At 48.8% G+C, this 19,562-nt stretch overlaps 1 protein-coding gene across 1 annotated transcript in view; it reads left to right on the top strand.

Moving 5' to 3' along the window:
* Ksr2 (kinase suppressor of ras 2) overlaps nt 1-19,562 on the top strand; it is a 346,061-nt gene that overhangs the window by 263,475 nt on the left and 63,024 nt on the right. The window contains 6 exon segments of the mRNA XM_050158922.1: nt 1,062-1,081; nt 1,083-1,214; nt 6,979-7,147; nt 14,244-14,285; nt 14,808-14,880; nt 19,116-19,164. Coding sequence (XP_050014879.1) covers nt 1,062-1,081; nt 1,083-1,214; nt 6,979-7,147; nt 14,244-14,285; nt 14,808-14,880; nt 19,116-19,164 — 485 coding nt within the window.

Below are 19,562 nucleotides of genomic sequence, written 5' to 3'. Positions count from 1 at the left end.
AAGGTGGTAGGCAGGCAAATCTGAACTTGAGCGGCTCACTGGCACTGCACACCGTGTTCCCTGTGAGTGACAGAAATAACAAGAGGCAGGCTCTTCAGGATGGAGCTCTGTCCCCACCAGGAAGCAGTTAGTTAGCATCTTGCTTGTGTATCCAGCTTTGGCTCTGGGATAATACCCAGGGGAGAGGCTGCAGAAGCTGAGCCATCATTGCAGGGATCCGTAGTTATTTGGGACACATGCGGTCCAATGTGTGACAGTTTTCTTAGTCCCGACAAACCCCATACATAATAGAAGATATCTTAACGAACGGTTAGAGGCATAGGGACAGGTGTCCATCACGGCTTGTATGCTAATTGTAGGTCTCATGAAGTCAGGGGTCTCCTGTGTCGCAGCTGAAGTTCGAGGCTGAAGTAAAAGGCAGTGTGTCACAGTGACAGTGTGGGAAAACAAACAAAAAGATGGCAGCTCCCTATATCTGTTGTCAAAAACCATGTGTAAGGGAATAAATAATTCAAAAAAGAAATATTTGAAAAAGCATGTATCGATGCTGGGGAGATGGCTCAGTTGGTAAATTGATCCCTGCCATGCAAGTATTAGGACCTGAGTTTAGATCCCCAGAAGTCATGTCAAAATGCCGGAATGGCAGGACACTCCTGGGACCCCAGTGTTGGGGGTGGCAGCTTAGACAGGCTGATTCCTGAAGCTCATTGGCCAGCTAGCTTAGTCCAACCTATGAGCTTCAGGTTGAGTGGGAGACCCCATCGCAAAAAAGAAGGGCAGAACGAGACCAAGGATAGACCTGCTGCCAACCTCAGGTCACCACACTCACACCCACACACGCACCCACATGACACATCTACACTGACAAGTGCATGTGTCAGTACATGTGCACACACACACACACTGCAGATAATACAGAGAATGCAAAACCACACTACAGAGGGTCACCCAGAACATTTGTCATGGTGGTGCAAGGCTGTCGTTTCCAGCATCACCGGTATGTTCTAAATTGGGATGTGAGCTGGGTCTCCTGACATGACGAAAGTCGACGTGATTCTTAGACTCTCTGTGCTGTTTTTACCCCTACGGACCCAGCAAGGTTAGTGCGAACGGAGTCGGTCCCCTGTGACATCAACAACCCTGTCCGGAAGCCAGCACGATACTCAGATCTGCACATAAGCCAGACGCTCCCCAAAACCAACAAAATCAACAAGGTAAGGTGTGGCTTTTACGGGGTGAGCATGGGGGGAAGCGCAGATAGCAGTGACAGGGCCAGAGGGCAGCTGGGAAGGAGGAGGGGATTGAACAGGGGCATGACACTCACACTCATGGTTCTGGGTGGTTCGTGTGCAGTCAGTCTTTCAGGGCAGATGGGAAGCATCCCGTGATCAGTTGAAAGAGCTACTCAGGGCAGAATGCACAGTATAGAGTTAGGCCCATGGGAATGAGAACGGATGCCTTGAGGGGACAGAGCCCTGGGATGGTAAGAAGCAACCAAAAAGGGTTTCTGTGGTCCTTCAACCCCTGGCTGCTCTGCCTGGGATGTCTTCCCCATCTGCCAGAGTAGCTGTGCACATGTGGTGGGCTTTCTAAACATCTGTTGAACTAAGGGATGATGATCTTCTGGCAGGGGCTTGGATGGATGGGTAGATGTCATTGGGGGCTCTGAGTAAGAGCGGATGGCAGCAGGCTGCCATCTGTACATCTTCCTTTCTGGCGTGATCACTCCATGTCGGCTTTGGTCTATTGATGGTCTGTGCTGAAATCGTCCCAGGGACAATTCCAGCCCCACAGTACAAGCCAAGTTCTCATATGCCAAGAGGTGGTTTACTCAGGCCCCACAAAGCCCCCATGTATTATATCAAAGATGGATAAAGCGTGGTGCCGACTCAGATGTGGGAGGGCACAGATCTGTGTGCAAATGGCAGAGGAGCATCTTGGTGACTGCTGTCCTCCTCCCTGGCAAAGTGTGGCCTTGCTTCCCTGCTCTGTCTGTTGAGAAGACTCCTTTCCCCAATCGCTCTCCCTCCAATAGCCAGAGCGGGTCTCAGTGAACTTGACTCACTGACTGGTTTTCTGTTGGTTTCTGGAAGCAAATCTAATTTGTTTTTACTTATATACATATTTTCTTTCATTTTCATGAGTGTGTGGATATGCGGGTGTGTGCACGATTTTGTGTATTTGTGGGCACTTGTGCGAGGGTGCACGCGTGGGATAACTATGCATGTGGAGGTTCGAGGCTGGTGTCAAGAGCTTCCTTGATGGCTCTTGTACCTTATTCCTGAAGAAGGACTTCTTAATCAAAAGCAGAACTTGACGATGGGGCTACTATTGCAAGCCAGTTTGCTCTGGGGTTTCCCCTGTCTCTGTCCTTTAAGGATGGGGTTCTAGGCAGGCTTCACTGCTAACTCAGCACTTACATGGGTTCTGGGGATCCAGACTCTGGTCCCCTTGCTCATACAGCAAGCAGTTGAACCCCTGAGTCATTGCCCTGCTGGTCACAAATTTGAGATCCTCCTGCCTCAGCCTCTTAGGTGCTGGGATTGCAGGTGTGTGCCATCACATCTGGTTCGTCGCATGGTTTAGAGCGGTGTCATTTGGCCCCACCCTTCGTGTCTGACCTCCCACGGTCCCTTCCAAAGCCCTGTCTGCTTCCGCTTTCCCTGCAGCTACTGGCTATCATTTTTTATTGCTAGTTCTTGGGGTCACTTTCTGGCTCCTTGTTATACCATCCTAGCATTTGAAAGAGCCTGTGTTCTGGGGCCAGGGCAAACTGGCAGCCAGCCTTGGGGTCTGTGAAAACATAGACAAGTGACTTAAATCTCTCAGACCTAAAGTTTTCCTCTATATAAAATGGACATGTTTCAGCTGTCTACTGCTTTACAGAAAAGCACCCCCAAATGAGCAGTATATAATAACCACATTTGTATTGTGCTTGTGGTCTTCAGTCTAGGGGCTAGGAATTAGGGCAGAGCTCCATGGGGGAGTATGACGTTTTACCTTTGTGTTACAATATCCAGAGACTCTATCTGGGAAACCCCCATAACTGGTGGCTAGTGGCACCTCGACTAGGCTACGGTCAGCCCACTGCTTGCTTTTGCATGACTCAAACCATGCCCACTCCGTCCATTGCTACTTTTACGCTGGGTGATAGCAAAGTTGATGAGCCACAAGAAGGCTACGTGGCTGAAAAGCCTGCGATATTTACCGTCAAATGCTTTTACAGTTTTACAGACTTCTTTACTCTCCTGTCTGGTGCCTGGGCTGGGAGGAGTCAAAGTCAGTGCCTGGCAGAGAAGTCAGGCAGGGTGACTGCCTGCAGCCTGGGCTTCCCCTGGTAGATCCACTCCACAGCACCTGTGCTTCTCTTCCATGACGGCTCATGAGACCACGGCAGTGTCGTTCCCACAGTTCTTCACTAAGGGAGCAACTGCACGCAGGACTTGAAGTTAGGCAAGGGAGATGCCAGTTGTCACTGGGAAGAGGTTTGGGGTCCCTGCTTTATGAGGCTCATAGTGCCTATTAAGAACACCAGCTTTGGTGGGGATCTGTCCCTGAGGCAGCGGCAGATAATCATCATTCGAAGATGCTTCGTGAGGTTCCTGGTGCCTAGCAGATATCCAGGGAACCTGAAGGAGCGTTGTCTTTGATCTCGGAGCTTCGCACTAAGCGTCAAATCCGGGACCATTTACTTTGGTTGCTTCTGGAAGTCTCAGGGCTGGTCCCAGTGGATAAGAACTTGGCTAGTGTGTGCAAGGCTCTGGCTTCCATGTGTGGTACTGCTGAGAGGAGAGAGGGAAAGAGGGAAGGAAGGCTGGAAGGAACGAGGAGAGGCCGGACAGGACAGTGTCCTGCTCTTCCAGAAGTGACTGTGCATATCTTAGGACCCATCGGTGACATCATCAGGGGCCAGGAGCTCAAAGCCACTCCGAGACCTTTCTGTCTGGCTTAGCCAGTGCTGGAGCCTCTTGATGTCAGATGGGACAAAAACATGGGTCAGATGGATGAGCCAGAGTGACACTGTTGTACTTGTCTGCCAGCAGGGACACTCAGGAAGGGACAGAAATTGGCCTCGACCCAGACAGCAGTTTTGCCACAGAGGTGGACAGGCGCTCTCATCGGGCTGGGCTATTTTTTTTTTTTTTTTGCCTTGTTCTCGTCTCACTGGCTTCATGCAGATTCTTGTTGTCAGGCAAGATATGGTTCAGGGGCAGATTTCTCAGCCAGTTTGCTCTGAACAGTTCCTACTCTTAAATTAGTCTGTCCTCCTCTTTGGCCCAGTCCATCCAGGTTCATAGAGGCCCTGCTTCCTCACCTGACAGGTTGACAGAAGGTGGATTTGGGGAGTCAGAAAGCTTGGGCTTGTAGCACAGCTCCTTAAGTTGCTGGGCTGTTGTGATCAGGCCGGTTCAAAGTGCATTTGTCTTACTTTTCCCCTCTGTGAAATGGTCAAGGTGATAGGAGGGGTGGTTGAGAGGATTGGATGTGTCATATGTATAAAGGATTTGGTCCAGCACTAAGTGCTCAGGGATGAGAGAGTAGGAGCAGAAGGAAAGAGAGTAGAAGGGGGGAGGACCAGGGAGGAGGGGGAAAGAAAGCGAGAGGAGGGGGAGGAGGAGGGGGAGGAGGTGTGGAGAGAAAGAGAGAAACAAAGTAATGGAATGAGAAAAGGAGGAGAGGGAGAAGGGAGGAGGAGGGAACGGTAGAGGAAGAAGGAAAGGAGTAGAAAGATGAGGGGAAAATGGGAGTGAGAAAGGAATAAATGATGAGAAGGAACTAGAGGAAAGAGAAGAGGAAGTGGTGGAAGAAAGAGGGAATGGAGGAGATGGAGAGGGGTGGGAGAGATAAAGACAGGAAATGGAGAGACGCCAGACAAGCAAAATCAATAGCGTCTGCCAGCTCCTTCAGGGAGCAGCCTCCAGCCCTAGACTCCTATGTCAGGGCATCCAAACAAACATCTGTGGTGGCAGCAGAGGCTGTGGCTCTTCCCGCTGTGAGCACGGGGTTGGAAGATCCTGCACGCTGCCCAGCTGCAGGTGCAAAGAACAGAGCCCCACCCACCCAGCTCCACAAAGTGAGATGCTGTAAGAATAGCCAAGAGGCAAGGAGGTACCAACAGGTTGCTGTCAAGGGGCTCAGCTCTCTGGAAGTAGACCTGGAGGGTGGCCTCAAGTCAGGTGGGCCCCCTGACCCCAGTGACAACAGTTCTTTGCTTTTCAAGTTTTATTTTTTAATTGTGTGGGGGTGGGTATGTGCGCATTAAGTGCGGGTACCCAAGGAAGCCAGAAGAAGGTGCTGGATTCCCTGGAGTTGGAGCTTCAACTGTTTTGAATCTTATGACGTAGGGGCTAGGATCTGAACTGGGGTTCCCTGAAAGAGCAGTGTGCACACTTTACCACATCTCTCTAGCCCTAGACACTGTCATTGTAAAGATAATATGAAAAGGCAAAGTAGCTAGAATAACCAAAAATGTTTATATATAAATATTATATATATATAAACAAAATGTAAACAATAAATTCTACCCAATTTCAAAACTGAGTAAATAGCTACAGAAATCAAAACCAAAAGGACATCCAGAGGGCAAGCAGGCTCAGAAGAAGACACTCACTATGAGCCAACACTACAAACTGTTTTCACATGCCTGTCACAATAAGAAATAACAGCACACTAAGTACTGGCTAGGCCACAGAGGAAGTTGCTCACTGTGGAGTATAGATATAAAACGATGCCTCCACTCTAGAGAACCACGTATGTGCCCACAACCTCTTTATGACTATGTTTAGTAGCTTTATCCGCCCCCCACACAGAGTAACTGTGACCAGGAAGAAACTTAGGTATCCCTCACCAGACAATAACGGACCAATTGTGGTAAATCTGTGCAGTAGACTATAACTCAGCTCTGCTAGAGCCGTCATTTTAGTAAAGCTGCCTTCTCGAGCTCTGAAGAAGGACACATGCCTCTTCCAGCTTCCGGTGGCTTCTGCAGCCCTGGACTGCTGGTGACATCACCCCAGTTTCTGCATCTGTCTTCGTTTGCTCTTCTTTTTATGCATCTCCCCTTTTCCTGCCTCTCAGGAGCATATTCATCTTCAGAGTCAGGACTCAGTCCCATCTTTGGCTTTGTTACATCTTCAATGGCCAACCCTTGTTCTAACTGGGATTGGATTCTAACCTTCTGGGTGACGTGTCTTGTGGAAGGTCACATTCAACCCACTGACCTGTTTGCTCAAGTTCATCCAACAAGGGCATTTGGCACGTGCCCATAAGGACTCCATCTTTGCCCTTCCCTTGAAGCTGGTCTGAGAGCAAGACAGAAGATGCAGGTCCCAGCTGCATGCCGGGGGAGATGCTGAAGGCTCACACCCACGCTCTCTGGAGCTGTCAGGCTGTTGATTCTTTAATAAACACTTGGGAGGAGACCTGTCAGAGCAGGGACAGTTCTCTGGGCACCTCGGCATGGGGCCCCTCCAGATCAAAGAGGCACAGAGGGCTTGGCTAGCACCTCTGTGGATGTCATTATGCCACAGCAGCCTTGCCTGCCTGGCGTTCAAACAGCAAACAAGACTGTGACTCCAGAAACTCCCCTCCGCATAGGGGTGCAGCCTTGTAAACTGGCTTGCTCAGGTGTTTTGTCTGTGTGCCTGTGCATGTGTTGGCCTACGCATGCACCTGTGGAGGTCACAGGTTGTCTGTGTGCGTGTGCACATGTTGGCCTATGCATGCACCCATGGAGGTCACAGGTTGACCTCAAGTGTCTTCAAGTGACTTTGTGTCTTATTTTTTTGTTTATTTATTTATTGGACAGGGTCTCTTACTGAACTAGGCTAGGCTCTCGAAGACTCTAACAATTGCAGAAGGGGCAGCCATGGCTGAGGAAGCTGGCTTGGGGGGCCCCTTCCTGTCCAGCTCACCCCGTCTGCTGTGTCTCTGCTCCCCCACCTGTCCCTGACCCCTGCCCTGTTTTTCTTTCCACAGGACCACATCCCTGTTCCTTACCAGCCAGACTCCAGCAGCAACCCCTCATCCACGACGTCCTCCACACCCTCCTCACCAGCACCCCCTCTCCCTCCCAGCGCCACGCCGCCTTCTCCCTTGCACCCTTCCCCACAGTGCACAAGACAGAAAAAGAACTTCAACCTGCCAGGTACCTCTATGCTGGGGTGACAGTGGATACCACGGGGAGTGGGGACGAGATGAGGGAGGGCATTGGGTCACTGCCAAAGTCAACCAACATGGGACCAGTGATCAGAGAGAGTCAAGGAGGTGCTTACTATACATGGAGCAATTGTCCTGTAATAACCACATTTCCACTTTAGAGAAAATGTGAAGTAAGATATCTACTTGACAAATGAGGAAACTGAGGCACAGGGACTCTTAGATATGTGTCGTTTGTTTAGCAACAAAGCTGATTTCTTTACCCAGCTAAGTCACAAGTTAGAGTGGGCAGTTATCTGGTGAGAATAATTGGTTGAGATTGGTGGCAGTTGCTGTACTAAGGCTCCCATGGGCACATGCCTGAGCAGGGTCACTTCATAAGTCCCAGCCCAGGTGCCAGACATGGCTCAGAATGAACAGTGTTGAGGTCTTGGATTTCCTGCCTTCACTGTGTGACCTGATTTTGTCACCTCTGTCTGCAGGAGGATGAACCACTTGTGAGACATGGTTAACTCCTCATCTTCCTTGTCATTAGACCCGAGAAGGGCTCTTTCTTTCTCCGTCTTCAAGTGGACCATACCTAAGAGTCTTGCTGCCTCTGCCAGGGTCCAACCAAGTCTATACATAGGTCTCAGGACGGCTGTGCCAGCCAGGTCCCCATCGTTATGCTTCCTGGGCAAGGGTTGTCTGTTGAAGGAGCTGCAGGCTGCGTTCCTGCCGCCTGGCTCCTGGCCGTCTGGCTAGCTTATGCCCAAAATAACGACACACAAACTGTATTCATATAAACACTGCTTGGCCTATTTCTATTAATGTGTGTAGCACCACGAGGTGCGCTTACCAGGAAGATTCTAGCCTACGTCCATCCTGGGTCGGAGCTTCATTGCGTCTACCCCAGAGAGGAGAGCTATCGAGTCTGAGCTCACTTCCTCTTCCTCCCAGCATTCTGTTATGTTTACTCCACCCACCTAAAGGCTGGCCTATCAAATGGGCCAAGGCAGTTTCTTTATTAGCCAATGACCTTCCTCCATCAAGGTGGCTCAGTGGGAAAGACTCCCGCTGTAGGAGCACAAGGACCTAAGTTTAGTTCCCAGAATTCATGTTTCTTTTGCTGCTGTTGGTCTAGTGAAACATGCATAGAGACCCAGTATTAGGGAACTGAAGGCAGATGGGTCTTGTTGAGATCTACGTAAAGTGACAAGTTCTATCTCATAAAATAAGGTAGATGGAATCTGAGGATGACTTCTTGGCTTCACCAAGCATGTAAACTAATGCTTGGATGTAACTGTATCACTAGAATTGATTAATAGAACATTCAGGGGTGTCCGAAAGGGGCTGTGAGGTTATCAGCCAACTTAACTTGCCTGGTGACCTCAGAGCACATGGGGATGCTAGCAAACCAAGTGTGACATGTGCTGACTGGGTGCTGGTGACATTTGGCCCACTGGACTGACCACTGTTTCCCATCTATGTGTGTGAGCATGTGTGTAAGTGCACTTTCCTGAGCCTTCCTGTCCTGTGGAAAAACCCAGTCTAGGTCAGCAGGGATAGTCTAGGTCTAGGGTCAGCTCTGAGCACGGATGAATCTGATTTCAGACCCCAGTTTTGGTTTGAGTGGCTTTGATGCCCCCATGGCAAGTGGCATGAAGAGACTTCTGGGTGGAACCTCCAGATATCTTTCTTTCTTTGGAACTATCCTAGCACACAACACAGAACACACACACACACTTATGTACTTACATGCACACACACACTCACATGTACATACATAGTCATGCACTTACACACATGCTCACACACATATACACATGCTCACACAATACACTCATGCACTTACATACATGCTGATATACACATACTCATGCACTTGCACACATGCTCACACACATACACTCATACACTTACACACATGCTCATACACAATACACTCATGCACTTACACAATGCTCATATACACATACTCATGCACTTATACACATGCTCACATACACATACTCATGCACTTACACACATGCTCACACACATACACACATGCTCACACACATACACTCATGCACTTACATACATGCTGATATACACATGCTCATGCACTTGCATACATGCTCACACACATACACTCATTCACTTACATACATGCTCATATACACATACTCATGCACTTACACACATGCTCATATACAATACACTCATGCACTTACACACATGCTCATACATACATACACACATGCAATCCACTCCAGGAAACAAAAGATTCTGGTGTCTTAAAATTAAAGAAACAGAGTAGAGTCGACGTTCTGTGGACACAGCGAGAATTCTTTTTTTAGTTTCCCTTTTAGTTCCCTCCGTATATACAACGGATGGTGGTATAGTCACCCATTCCACTCTAGTATCCCCATCTTTTCCCTCTGAGTCATTTCTTCCCATCTTGTCCTCTAGTACTTACATCAGCCAAGAAAATGGCACCCCCTCCTCCAGCTAACACCCACAGGCAGCGGGTTCTCAAGAAAAGAGGGGCCTCATGGGCACCTGCTCTGTCTGTGGGGGAAAGTTGAGGTCCAGTCTTGTGCAAGTGTCCACTGCTGCTGTGTGTTCATGGTTGCCATGGCAACAGCATAGCTGGATGGCAACATATCATCAAGCTCTTCTCCACCCTCTCTCTGGCTTTTTAGTGCTTTCTGCCCTTTCTTCTGTGTTGTTCTATGGTGTGTGTGTTATATGTGATGTATGTGTGGTGTATGTGAGTGTGGTGTTTGTGTACATGTGTGATGTATATAGGGTATTGTGGTGTGTGTGTGTAATACTGTATATATTGTGTGTGATATATTTGTATTTGCACATGTGTGGTGTGTGCATGTGTTTGTGAATATGTGGTATGTGTTCATGTGTGTGTGGTGTGTGTGCATGAGTGTGTAGCATATGTGCATGTGTGTGGTAAGTATTGTATGTATGTAGTGTATTTGCATAGGTACATGGTATATGGGTGTATGGTGTCTGTGCACATGTGTATGTGTGTGTGTGTGTACACATGGCACAGGTTATATGGATGTCCCACACTTGCCAGTGATTTATTGTCAGCACGTTGGCCAGATCTAAGTCTCCGTAGTAACCATGACGTCACCCTCTAAGGGCCAGTAGGATATCTAAGTTTCCACTTGGTCTCGGGCAATACCTCCTCTCTTCTGAACCCTGCGCCACTCTGCTATGTGATCATGGGGATTTATTTATTAACTTGTTCACTGTCTATCCCCTCCAACCACAAACTAACACCTTAAGAACAGGAAACCTGGTTGAATACCAATACCTGTGGGATAGCACGATGTTTGTTGAATGCATAAAAGAATGGATTAATGCTTCAAATCCTAAACACTTCCCGGGACTCTAGTTTTTCTTCTTTAGATTGTCTTCTTGACCTTCGGAGGGCATCAAAGAATACCCATCAAACATCTTCTGTGTGCCAGACACTTAACATAGGACCAAGAACACAGCCTGACATGGCTCTGTAGTATTAGAGTCCTACTGCCCTTGTGACAAATGACCCCAAACTTAACTGCTTCAAACAGCACAAAGGCATATAATATTCCTGATGTTAGAAGCCCAGAGCAGGTTTGACAGGGGAGAAAGCTCCCTGTGATCCCAGGTTTCCCCAGAGGATATGGCGAAGAAGCCGTTTTCTTGCTTTCCCCAGCTCCAGGGTTTGTTTGTTTGTTTATTTATTAACTTATTTATTTATTTATTTATTTATTTATTTATTTATTTATTTATTTATTTATTGGGTTTTTCGAGACAGGGTTTCTCTGTGGATTTGGAGCCTGTCCTGGAACTAGCTTTGTAGACCAGGCTGGTCTCGAACTCACAGAGATCCGCCTGCCTCTCGAGTGCTGGGATTAAAGGCGTGTGCCACCATTGCCCAGCTCCAGGGTTTATTTATAACTTCATTATTCTACCTGGGCCTCTATCATTCCCTGTGTGCGGGCTGCTAGAGCCATCAGAGAGGAAGGAGCTTCAGTCAGGAAATGCCTTCCTGGGATCCAGCTGTAGGGCATTTTCTCAATTAGTGATCAATGGGGGAGGGCCCAGCCCATGGGATGGAGCCACCCACCATGATAGAGGCTATTCCAGACCAGGAAACAGGCTAAGCCAGAAGCTTCCACTCTGAGTCTTCAATAAAAAGCAGTGATTTAGTCAATCCTCAACAAGTTCCCTGCCTATGTGTGTGGGAACTTGGGGCTCCTGTGGCTCTGGGATTTACTTTCTGTCTGGAAGGAGCTTGTTAATCAACTTCAGCCTCAAGGGGAGTGTTTCATTTGCACCCCCAACAAACAGTTTAGCACTTGAAGCTATCTGGCTGTCTCTTGGTTTTAAATCATCCTTGGCTGGTGGTTAACAGAGCTGGGAGTTCATTCTTCAGCACTTGCTAATACATTCATCCCACAGATCCAGGGTTCCTGGAATCTCATGAATATCACAGTCCAAGGCTGCTCATGTCCTTGTGTATTGGGGACCAGCCTCGACAAAAATATCTCTTGCCAGGGGAGGGACATGGTATAAGTAAAGAATACAGAGACACATAAAAAATAATAAGAGAGAAACTGTAAAATAGTGCCGAGAAGGCATTCCAGTGATTACTGAAAATCACCTGCGGTTATTTTTTTGGAGCTTTTATACCCAGTGTAACAGGAGGGGGATGGGATGGGGAGAAGGTGACAAAAGGTTTTATTAACATGACACAAAGGACAACTCACTCAATTGCTCTAACACTCTGATGTAGGAAGGCCACTTGTTGGTTCCTGGCTGCTCAGCCCTGAAATAATCACACAGAAACTGTATTAATTAAATCACTGCTTGGACCATTAGCTCTAGCTTCTTATTGGCTAACAATTATATCTTAATTTAACCCATCTCCATTAATCTGTGTATCACCACCTGGCTGTGGCTTACCAGGTAAAGTTCAATCTGGCATCTGTCTCTGGCAGGAGATGCATGGCTTCTCTTTGACGCCACCTCTTTTCTCCCAGCATTCAGTTTAGTTTTCCCCTATCAACAGACCAAGGCAGCTTCTTTATTCACCAATGGTATTCACAGCACACAGAGGGGGCCCCCACATCACTCTGAGACATCAAATCATTAGCATTCTGTTGTCTAGGTAGTGAAGCTGCTATAGATCACATATTCTGAAAGCCACCTCTCCCCAGGTGACCTCATCCTCCCACAGGCTAAACCATCTCTAGGTGATGTGCAACAGTGAGCACTGGCTGAGAGCTGGATAAATAGTTCTCATGTATTGCTTAGGGACTCATCACCAGGGAAATGTATACACATGTGTGGAAGCTACATGCATATTCCACAAGTGTGGAGGGAAGGAAGAACCAAGGCCCAAGCTGTCCCCACTCAGGATCCACTGTACCTTTCTGTGGAGTGATGGTCCCAGAATCATCTCCCTGTGATTGTCCATATTTTGTCTGTAGACACTGAGACTTGGAATGGTTTGCTTGGATTTTACAAGGGATATAAATAGAGCAAATTCTCAACGCTACTGGGTCAGTTTCTGGACTCCAGGCTCAGACTTGGGTCCTCACAGGGAAGAGTCAAGGGACAGTTAGCTATCCCTATCTCTGAAGGCACTCAAGTTGCTTTTGGTACCAGATTCTGCAGCAGCTTGAATGTAACCCCATCTCTGCTAACCACTTTGCTTATTGTGAGGGTAGGAATATAAAGTGACCTGTTCACATCCTCTGCACTGTACCGCAAAGGACCAGGTGACAAATTAGAAACCTTGACCTTTGGTGTGTGGACCAGAGGTAGAGTAAATTGTCGAGAGAATCGGCAAGTGAGGTTCAGGGATCATCTTTTGAATAATTATTCTTGTTAAACTTAGAGATTAATCCATGATTATGGCAAGTGAGGAAAGGCCTTGCTCTCTGAAAGAGCAAAAGAGAAGGGAGAAAGATGTTCACATCCTAACCCACAAACCTGCACCTGCTCTGACCAAAGGATTGTGGCAGCTGGGATTATAGTGCAGATTCTGAGGGGCACAGAGTGTTCTGGATTATGCCAAATTCAATCCCATAAGGGGCAGGCAAGAAGGCCAACAGGAAGTGATGTCAGAACAAAACAGACTGAGGAGAACTGCTGGGGAGCCAAGTACTAGATTGGACTCTCTGCTGACCATGCTTGCTTGAGAAGATAAACCACCTGCCCAAAGGGCTTGGGTTGGAGTCTCCAGGAAGCCCAAACCATATGCCTTGTTCATGGCTCTTTAAGACTCATTTCACTGTTCCAGCCTCCAGACTATAGAGCAATGGTTCTGAACCTTCCCAACGCTGTGAATATTTAGTTAGTTCTTCATGTCGTGGTCACCCCCTCAACCATAAAATTATTTTGTTGCTACTTCATAACTCTAATTTTGCTACTGTCATCAATTGTAGTGTAAATATCTGATATGCAGGGTATCCGATTTTGCCCCCAAAGGAGTTGCAACCCACAGGTAGCAACAGGAATCTCTGCTGTTGCTGAGGGATCTGTCTCTGCTAAGGGATCTATCTCTGCTAAGGGATCTGTCTCTACTGAGGGATCTTTCTCTGATGAGGGATCTGATTCTGCTGTTAAGGGATCTGTCTCTGCTGTTAAGGGATCTGTCTCTGCTGAGGGATCTGTCTCTGCTAAGGGATCTATCTCTGCTGAAGGATCTGTTAGCGCTGCTGGGAGTTGCTGTGTTTATTGCTACTTTATTACAGTGCAAAGAAAATAATTAGATGCAAAGTTTGATGCCAAAAATTTGCCTAAAGGATCTGTAAAGGCAAAGATGACTTTGGATTATGGCTTCCTGGTGGTGGTGGTGGTGGTTCTGGTGGTGGTGGTGTGTATGTCACTGTGCCTCTGGGTGGACGTGGCCTGATTTTAGGGAGTGTGAGATGTCAAATGGTTGGGACTCACATCTTCCTACTCCCTTATAAACAGGGTGTCTTCGCAGTATGGACACTCTGGGGGTGGACAGAGAATGACTCTGCCCTGACAATGGGAATGGGGCCGGGTACCCGAAAAGACGGCACTTGGGCGGTACTCATGCTCTGTTCTCTGTCTTTTGCAAGCTTCCCACTACTACAAATATAAGCAGCAGTTCATCTTCCCAGGTGAGTGTCCTGGGGACCGGCCCTCTGAGGAGCAGGGATTGCTGGGGCTGGTGGAGAGAGGTCAAAAGCAGAGAGGAGACTAGTGGGGTCTCCACACTCCAGGATAACATCTGGACATGGAAGAGGAGAAGGTAAGGGTGGGAGATCCCAAGGGCACCAAGGAACCCAAGGATATACCTAGCACGGTGGAAGCCCAGAGGGTCAGCAAGCCAAAGGGACCTGAGCTGGCCTGAGGTGTGAACTGAGTAGTCTCCTTGATCCAAAGGGGTGTGAGGAGTGAGGAGGATTCAGGGATGGGCAGTGGATGCTTAGGCATCCCGTCTAGTCACCTTGGCAGTGAGGATGTGTGTGCAGCATCTCTATGATGCTGGTCCATCTCAGTGGGTGAGGCAGGGGAAAAGGAAACTGGCCAACACTGGAATCCATAACACGGACTAGGGTTGCTGGCTGCTGTGCCTCTGGGGCAGGTGAGGGTCATGGGTTCCATGTTTGATCTCTGTATATCTGTTCTCTGCCTCTCAGATGTGGTGCCTGTACCAGAGACGCCCACCCGGGCGCCCCAAGTCATCCTGCATCCTGTCACCTCCAATACAATGTAAGTGACTTCCTCCCTTGCCCCAAGCTGCAGTACTTTCAGCCTTCTTGGTTCCTCAAACCAGAAGGAGATGAGTTGGGCACAGAAAGACACGGGACATGACTCAGTAGAGAGAAGAGGGCTGGCACCCCAAGCTGAGAGAGCAGTGATAAGAGGCAACCTTAGCCCCCACAAGCCAGCTCTTCCTGTGGCTCTGGTCCTCCATGGCAACCACAGTTTCCGGAGGTCACACCATTACCTCCCAGCATCCTCCTCATGATTCCAGACAGCTGTCGCAGGAATAGTTAGACTTTAGCTTATACCATGGTCTCCCTTTTTAAAAAGTGTCCCTTAAGCTGAGACTGGTGGCCACCTGCCTGTCATTCAAGATGCTTGGGAGGTCAAAGCAAAAGAATTACAAGTTCAATTCCAACGTGAGCAACTTAATAAGTCCCAGCATCAAAAACTAAACATCTAAAAAAGGTTCTAGATTCAATCCCTGATCCTGGGGGGGGGGTGGAGTGGGGAGACAGGGTGACAGAAAGAAAAAAAAGATAAAGGAAATATACAATTTTCACCTGTATATATTTCACAAAATAGACAGTTTGTTGGGATCAACAAACTCTAGCCTGTCAGACAAACCCCATCTGTCACTTGTTTTTACAAGTAAAGTTTTATTGAAACGCCGCCATGCTCGTGTATTGACAGGGCCTTGACTGACCGCCTTCTCAGTGCAGCAGGAGGGTGGAGAGGCTGCACGGAAGCATATGGCTCCCCAAAGTAAAAAACAATTGACTCTCTGGCCCCTTGCAGAAAGCGCCCGCTAGCCTCTGTTGTTTATACCACCGCGAAATGAGCAGTAGCTAATTTGGGAGAATTTAGGATATTCTGTGAACAAGGAAGGGAAACTTGCCCCTTGGAATTTCATGCTGCTAGAATGTTCTAGCAGCTTTCTCATCCCATTCATGTATTTGTGATTCAGGACAAAGGCAGTTACAATCCTTACCGTCCTGTTTCGTCTTTAGCGCAGTGACACTGATTTCCCGTGAGATGCTGGGCTCTTCATAGGCAGTGTCTTCCTGGCTATAGAATGTCATATCGATGTGGAATTCAGATCTCCCTGTGGTAAACAAGGTGGCTACAAATGTCTTGGTGTACATATCCCCCCGAATGACCTATTGCTTATACAAGCAGGAAGTCACCCTCCTTCCCTTTTGTGCCTGTGCCCAGAGTCGGGCATGCTGGGATGTGCCGCGGTTCACAATCCTCATTTCTGCCCGCTTGCTTTTCCTTCTCGCCTCCCTAATGGCTCCATCCCACTTGACCCGCATCAGGACTCTGTGAAGCGCCGACATGGTCGGTGCGTCTCCAAAATCAAAGGAGCGGTGTCTCGCCGCCGGCAGGCACTTTGCTGACCTAGATCTCTGGGTCAGTTCTCTGCTGCTCACAGCCCGCTGCCTGCTTTGTACAAGACGAACTCCAAGTTATTAGCGATAGTCGGAGTTGCCGTGGCGGCGCAGGGAGCTGCTTATGATCTGTTTAAATGTGCGAGGGGTAATGGACAGGACGGCTGCAGCGGGAAGCCTTGAATAGCCTGGCAGCTGGAATCCCACCTTCAAACAGAAAGGAGTGGGCTGCCCTAGGGTGATTAGGAGAGGAGAGGGGCTCCTGTGTTGTCCTGTTTTCCTTACCATCCCCACAGACTCATCCCACTTCCTAAGGCTACACCATAAATAATGTAGCTCACAGTGACTCTTCCCCCCTGGTAGCTCAGTGTGCAGGGCCCTCAGCTCCCTGAGATCTGAGGGTTGGGATAGGGAGACTCCTCCCACAATAGGGTGGGAAGGGGCGTGGCTAAAGTTCCATCAGAGAAATATAAAGAGGACACTGTTTTCCTGGCAATGGCTTTGTGCTAGGTCTTCTGAGTTTTGTGTGCAATCTGTGGCCAAGCGGCTCTCTTCCCACTGCTCTCCCGAGATATATATCCTTAAGTGTCAAAATCGTCTCCAAACACCCCTGTAAACACTTAGCGTACCCCACATCCCCATTACAGAACTACGCATTTGATAGTGTCCTCACACTGTTAACACACAGCCAGTTAGAGCATCCCTACTGCCTTCTAGTGTGTTCACGCAGCTCGAGACCGGCCCTTTCACACATCCCGTCAACACTTGCATTGCCCGCACAGACCCATTTCTCCCCAGCACCCACACTTAGAATACAGCTGCAGCGTTTGAGCTTTGCACACGTGACACACACACACACACACACACACTCACACCCGTGCCTTTCCACCCAGCAAAGCTCTTGGTTTCCTTCCATGTATGCTGGTGCCATGAGACTGGCCAAGCTAAACTCCAACACCATTGTCTGTCACTCCTCTATTGCTGGGAAGAGACGCCATGGCCAAGGCAACTCGTATCAAAGAAAGCGTTTAATCGGGGGGGGGGGGGGCTTCCTTAGAGTTTCAGAGGGTTAACTGGTTATCATCAGGGTGGGAAGCATGGCAGCGGGCATGGCAGGCAGGATTCTGGGAAAGTAGTTGGGAATTACATTCTGATCCACAGGCAGGGGTGGGGGAGACTGGGCTCAGTATGGGTCTTTGAACTCTCAAAGCCCATTCTTAGGGACACACTTCCTCCAACAAGGCCATACCTCCCAATCCTTTCAAATGGGACCACAGTCTAGCAATTCAGCATTCAGATATTTGAGCCCATGGGGGTCACTCTCATTTAGACCACGATAACCATGAACTTCCAGGTGCGCCCAGTGTGTCGGTCTTTCTTCTGGGAATCCCTCCAACACTCCATCTGTTCAATTCACTGGTGGCTGCTGGCCCTTGTTGCTTTCAGCCTTTCCCCCGCCATCTACAGTAAGCTCTTTCAGTCGTACAAAGACTTCCCTTCAGCCGGGCGGTGGTGGCGCACGCCTTTAATCCCAGCACTCGGGAGACAGAGGCAGGCGGATCTTGTAGACCAGCCTGGTCTACAAGAGCTAGTGCCAGGACAGGCTCCAAAACCACAGCGAAACCCTGTCTCGAAAAACCAAAAAAAAAAAAAAAAAAAAAAAAAAAGACTTCCCTTCATGCCAGGAGCCATGTTGCCACCAACTCTAGAGCCTCCTTTTAAAGACAAGCCTGGTGCAGAATTCTAGATGAGTAGGTGGATGAGTTAAAAATGAGTAAACGAACAGACAAATGCGTTGTTATTGAATATCCTTGTAAGGATGGCTCAGCAGCTAAGAGCACTTACCAACCTCCTGCAGGGGACCTGAGTTGGGTCCCCAGCACCAGCATTGGGTAGTGTGCTAGCCCTATGTCTGTTGCTGTGATGAACACCGTGACTAAAATCACCTTGTAGAAGGAAGAGTTCCCATCAGCTTTCAGCTCTCAGGTCACACACTGTCCCTGAGGGAGTCAGGGCAGGAACTCGAGGCAGGGACCTGGAGGCAGGTCATGGAGGCGGGCCATGGAAGGGTGCTGCTTACCGCCTTGCTCTCCATGGCTTGCTCTGTCTCCTCTCTTACACAGCTCTGGACCATCTGCCTAGGGGAGGCACTACCCACAGTGGTCTGGGCTCTCCCATATCAATCATCAATCATGAAAATGTCTCACAGACTTGCCAGCAGGTCGATCTGATGGAAGTGTTTCTCAGTTGAGGTTCCTCTTCCCAGATAACTCTAGCTTGGGTCAAGTTTTAGAAACGCAATAACCATCGCGGGTGGCTCATAACCCTGCGTGACTCCAGTCTCCAGAGCCTCAGCTACCCTCTGGCTTTGGTAGGTAACACAAGCGTGCACACACACACACACACACACACCACCACCACCACCACCACCACCACACACAGCCTCACACAGACAGAGTATTAAAAATAAAACTAAATCTTCTTTTTAAAGACCCTTATAGGAGAAGTTTAGAAGTGTGGTTTATTCTTTCCCGGTGCACATTAGGCCTCGGAGGAGTTGCTCACCTGTGATGTTTTTGCCCACCCGAAAAGAGGCTGCTGTACTGGTTGAAGCTGAAGGCATAAAGGAAAGCAAGTCCTGAGCAAACCAGGAGAATTTCTTTTAAAATAACGGTCTGGGGAGCTCTTTCTGTACTCCCGGCTGTGCATTGTCTCAGACCGAAGCGTTGGGGTGACACCTGAGCTGAAGGTTTCATGACCAGGGCTTCTCACTTCAGACTCCTGAGCATGGCTCTCCTTAAATCCAGAGTTGTAAGGGTCATGGGTGTTTTTCCCCCCTCTGATTTACAGCTTGGAAGGAAATCCATTACTTCAGATTGAAGTGGAACCAACCTCGGAGGTGAGAATTGGAGACCGGAGAGGTGGCTTTGGCTCGAGGTTGGCAAAACTGCCTGGTGTCGTCGATGACGCAGAGGGACAGGGGTAGGGAGGTGGGGCCCCGTGGCTGTTTGATGAATGTTCTCACTCTAGACAGTTAAGAAGCTGCGGCTCCTCCAGGCGCTGCGCCTAATGGGCCGTTTGCCTGTGTTCATCCTCGCAGAGACAGTTGGATAGAAATTGGCCTGTGATTTGCATTTTTAGGTAAAAAAAAAATTAGCTCAGGAAAGTGGGGGAAAGTGGAAGGGGATGTGCCCCGCTGCCTTTGAGATAACATACACTAGCAGGTGGGAGTCCCGAGGATGCTGGGTTGGCAGCGCAGCGAGGAGGTTCTGGGCTTCCTTCCATCTGTGCTAAAGG

Source organism: Alexandromys fortis, unplaced genomic scaffold (assembly GCF_014885135.2).
Source record: "Alexandromys fortis isolate MF-2015 unplaced genomic scaffold, M_Fortis_MF-2015_v1.1 scaffold_90, whole genome shotgun sequence".
Lineage (NCBI taxonomy): Eukaryota > Metazoa > Chordata > Mammalia > Rodentia > Cricetidae > Alexandromys > Alexandromys fortis.
Note: the sequence above shows the minus strand (reverse complement) of the source record. Positions and strands in the feature narration are given on the sequence as shown.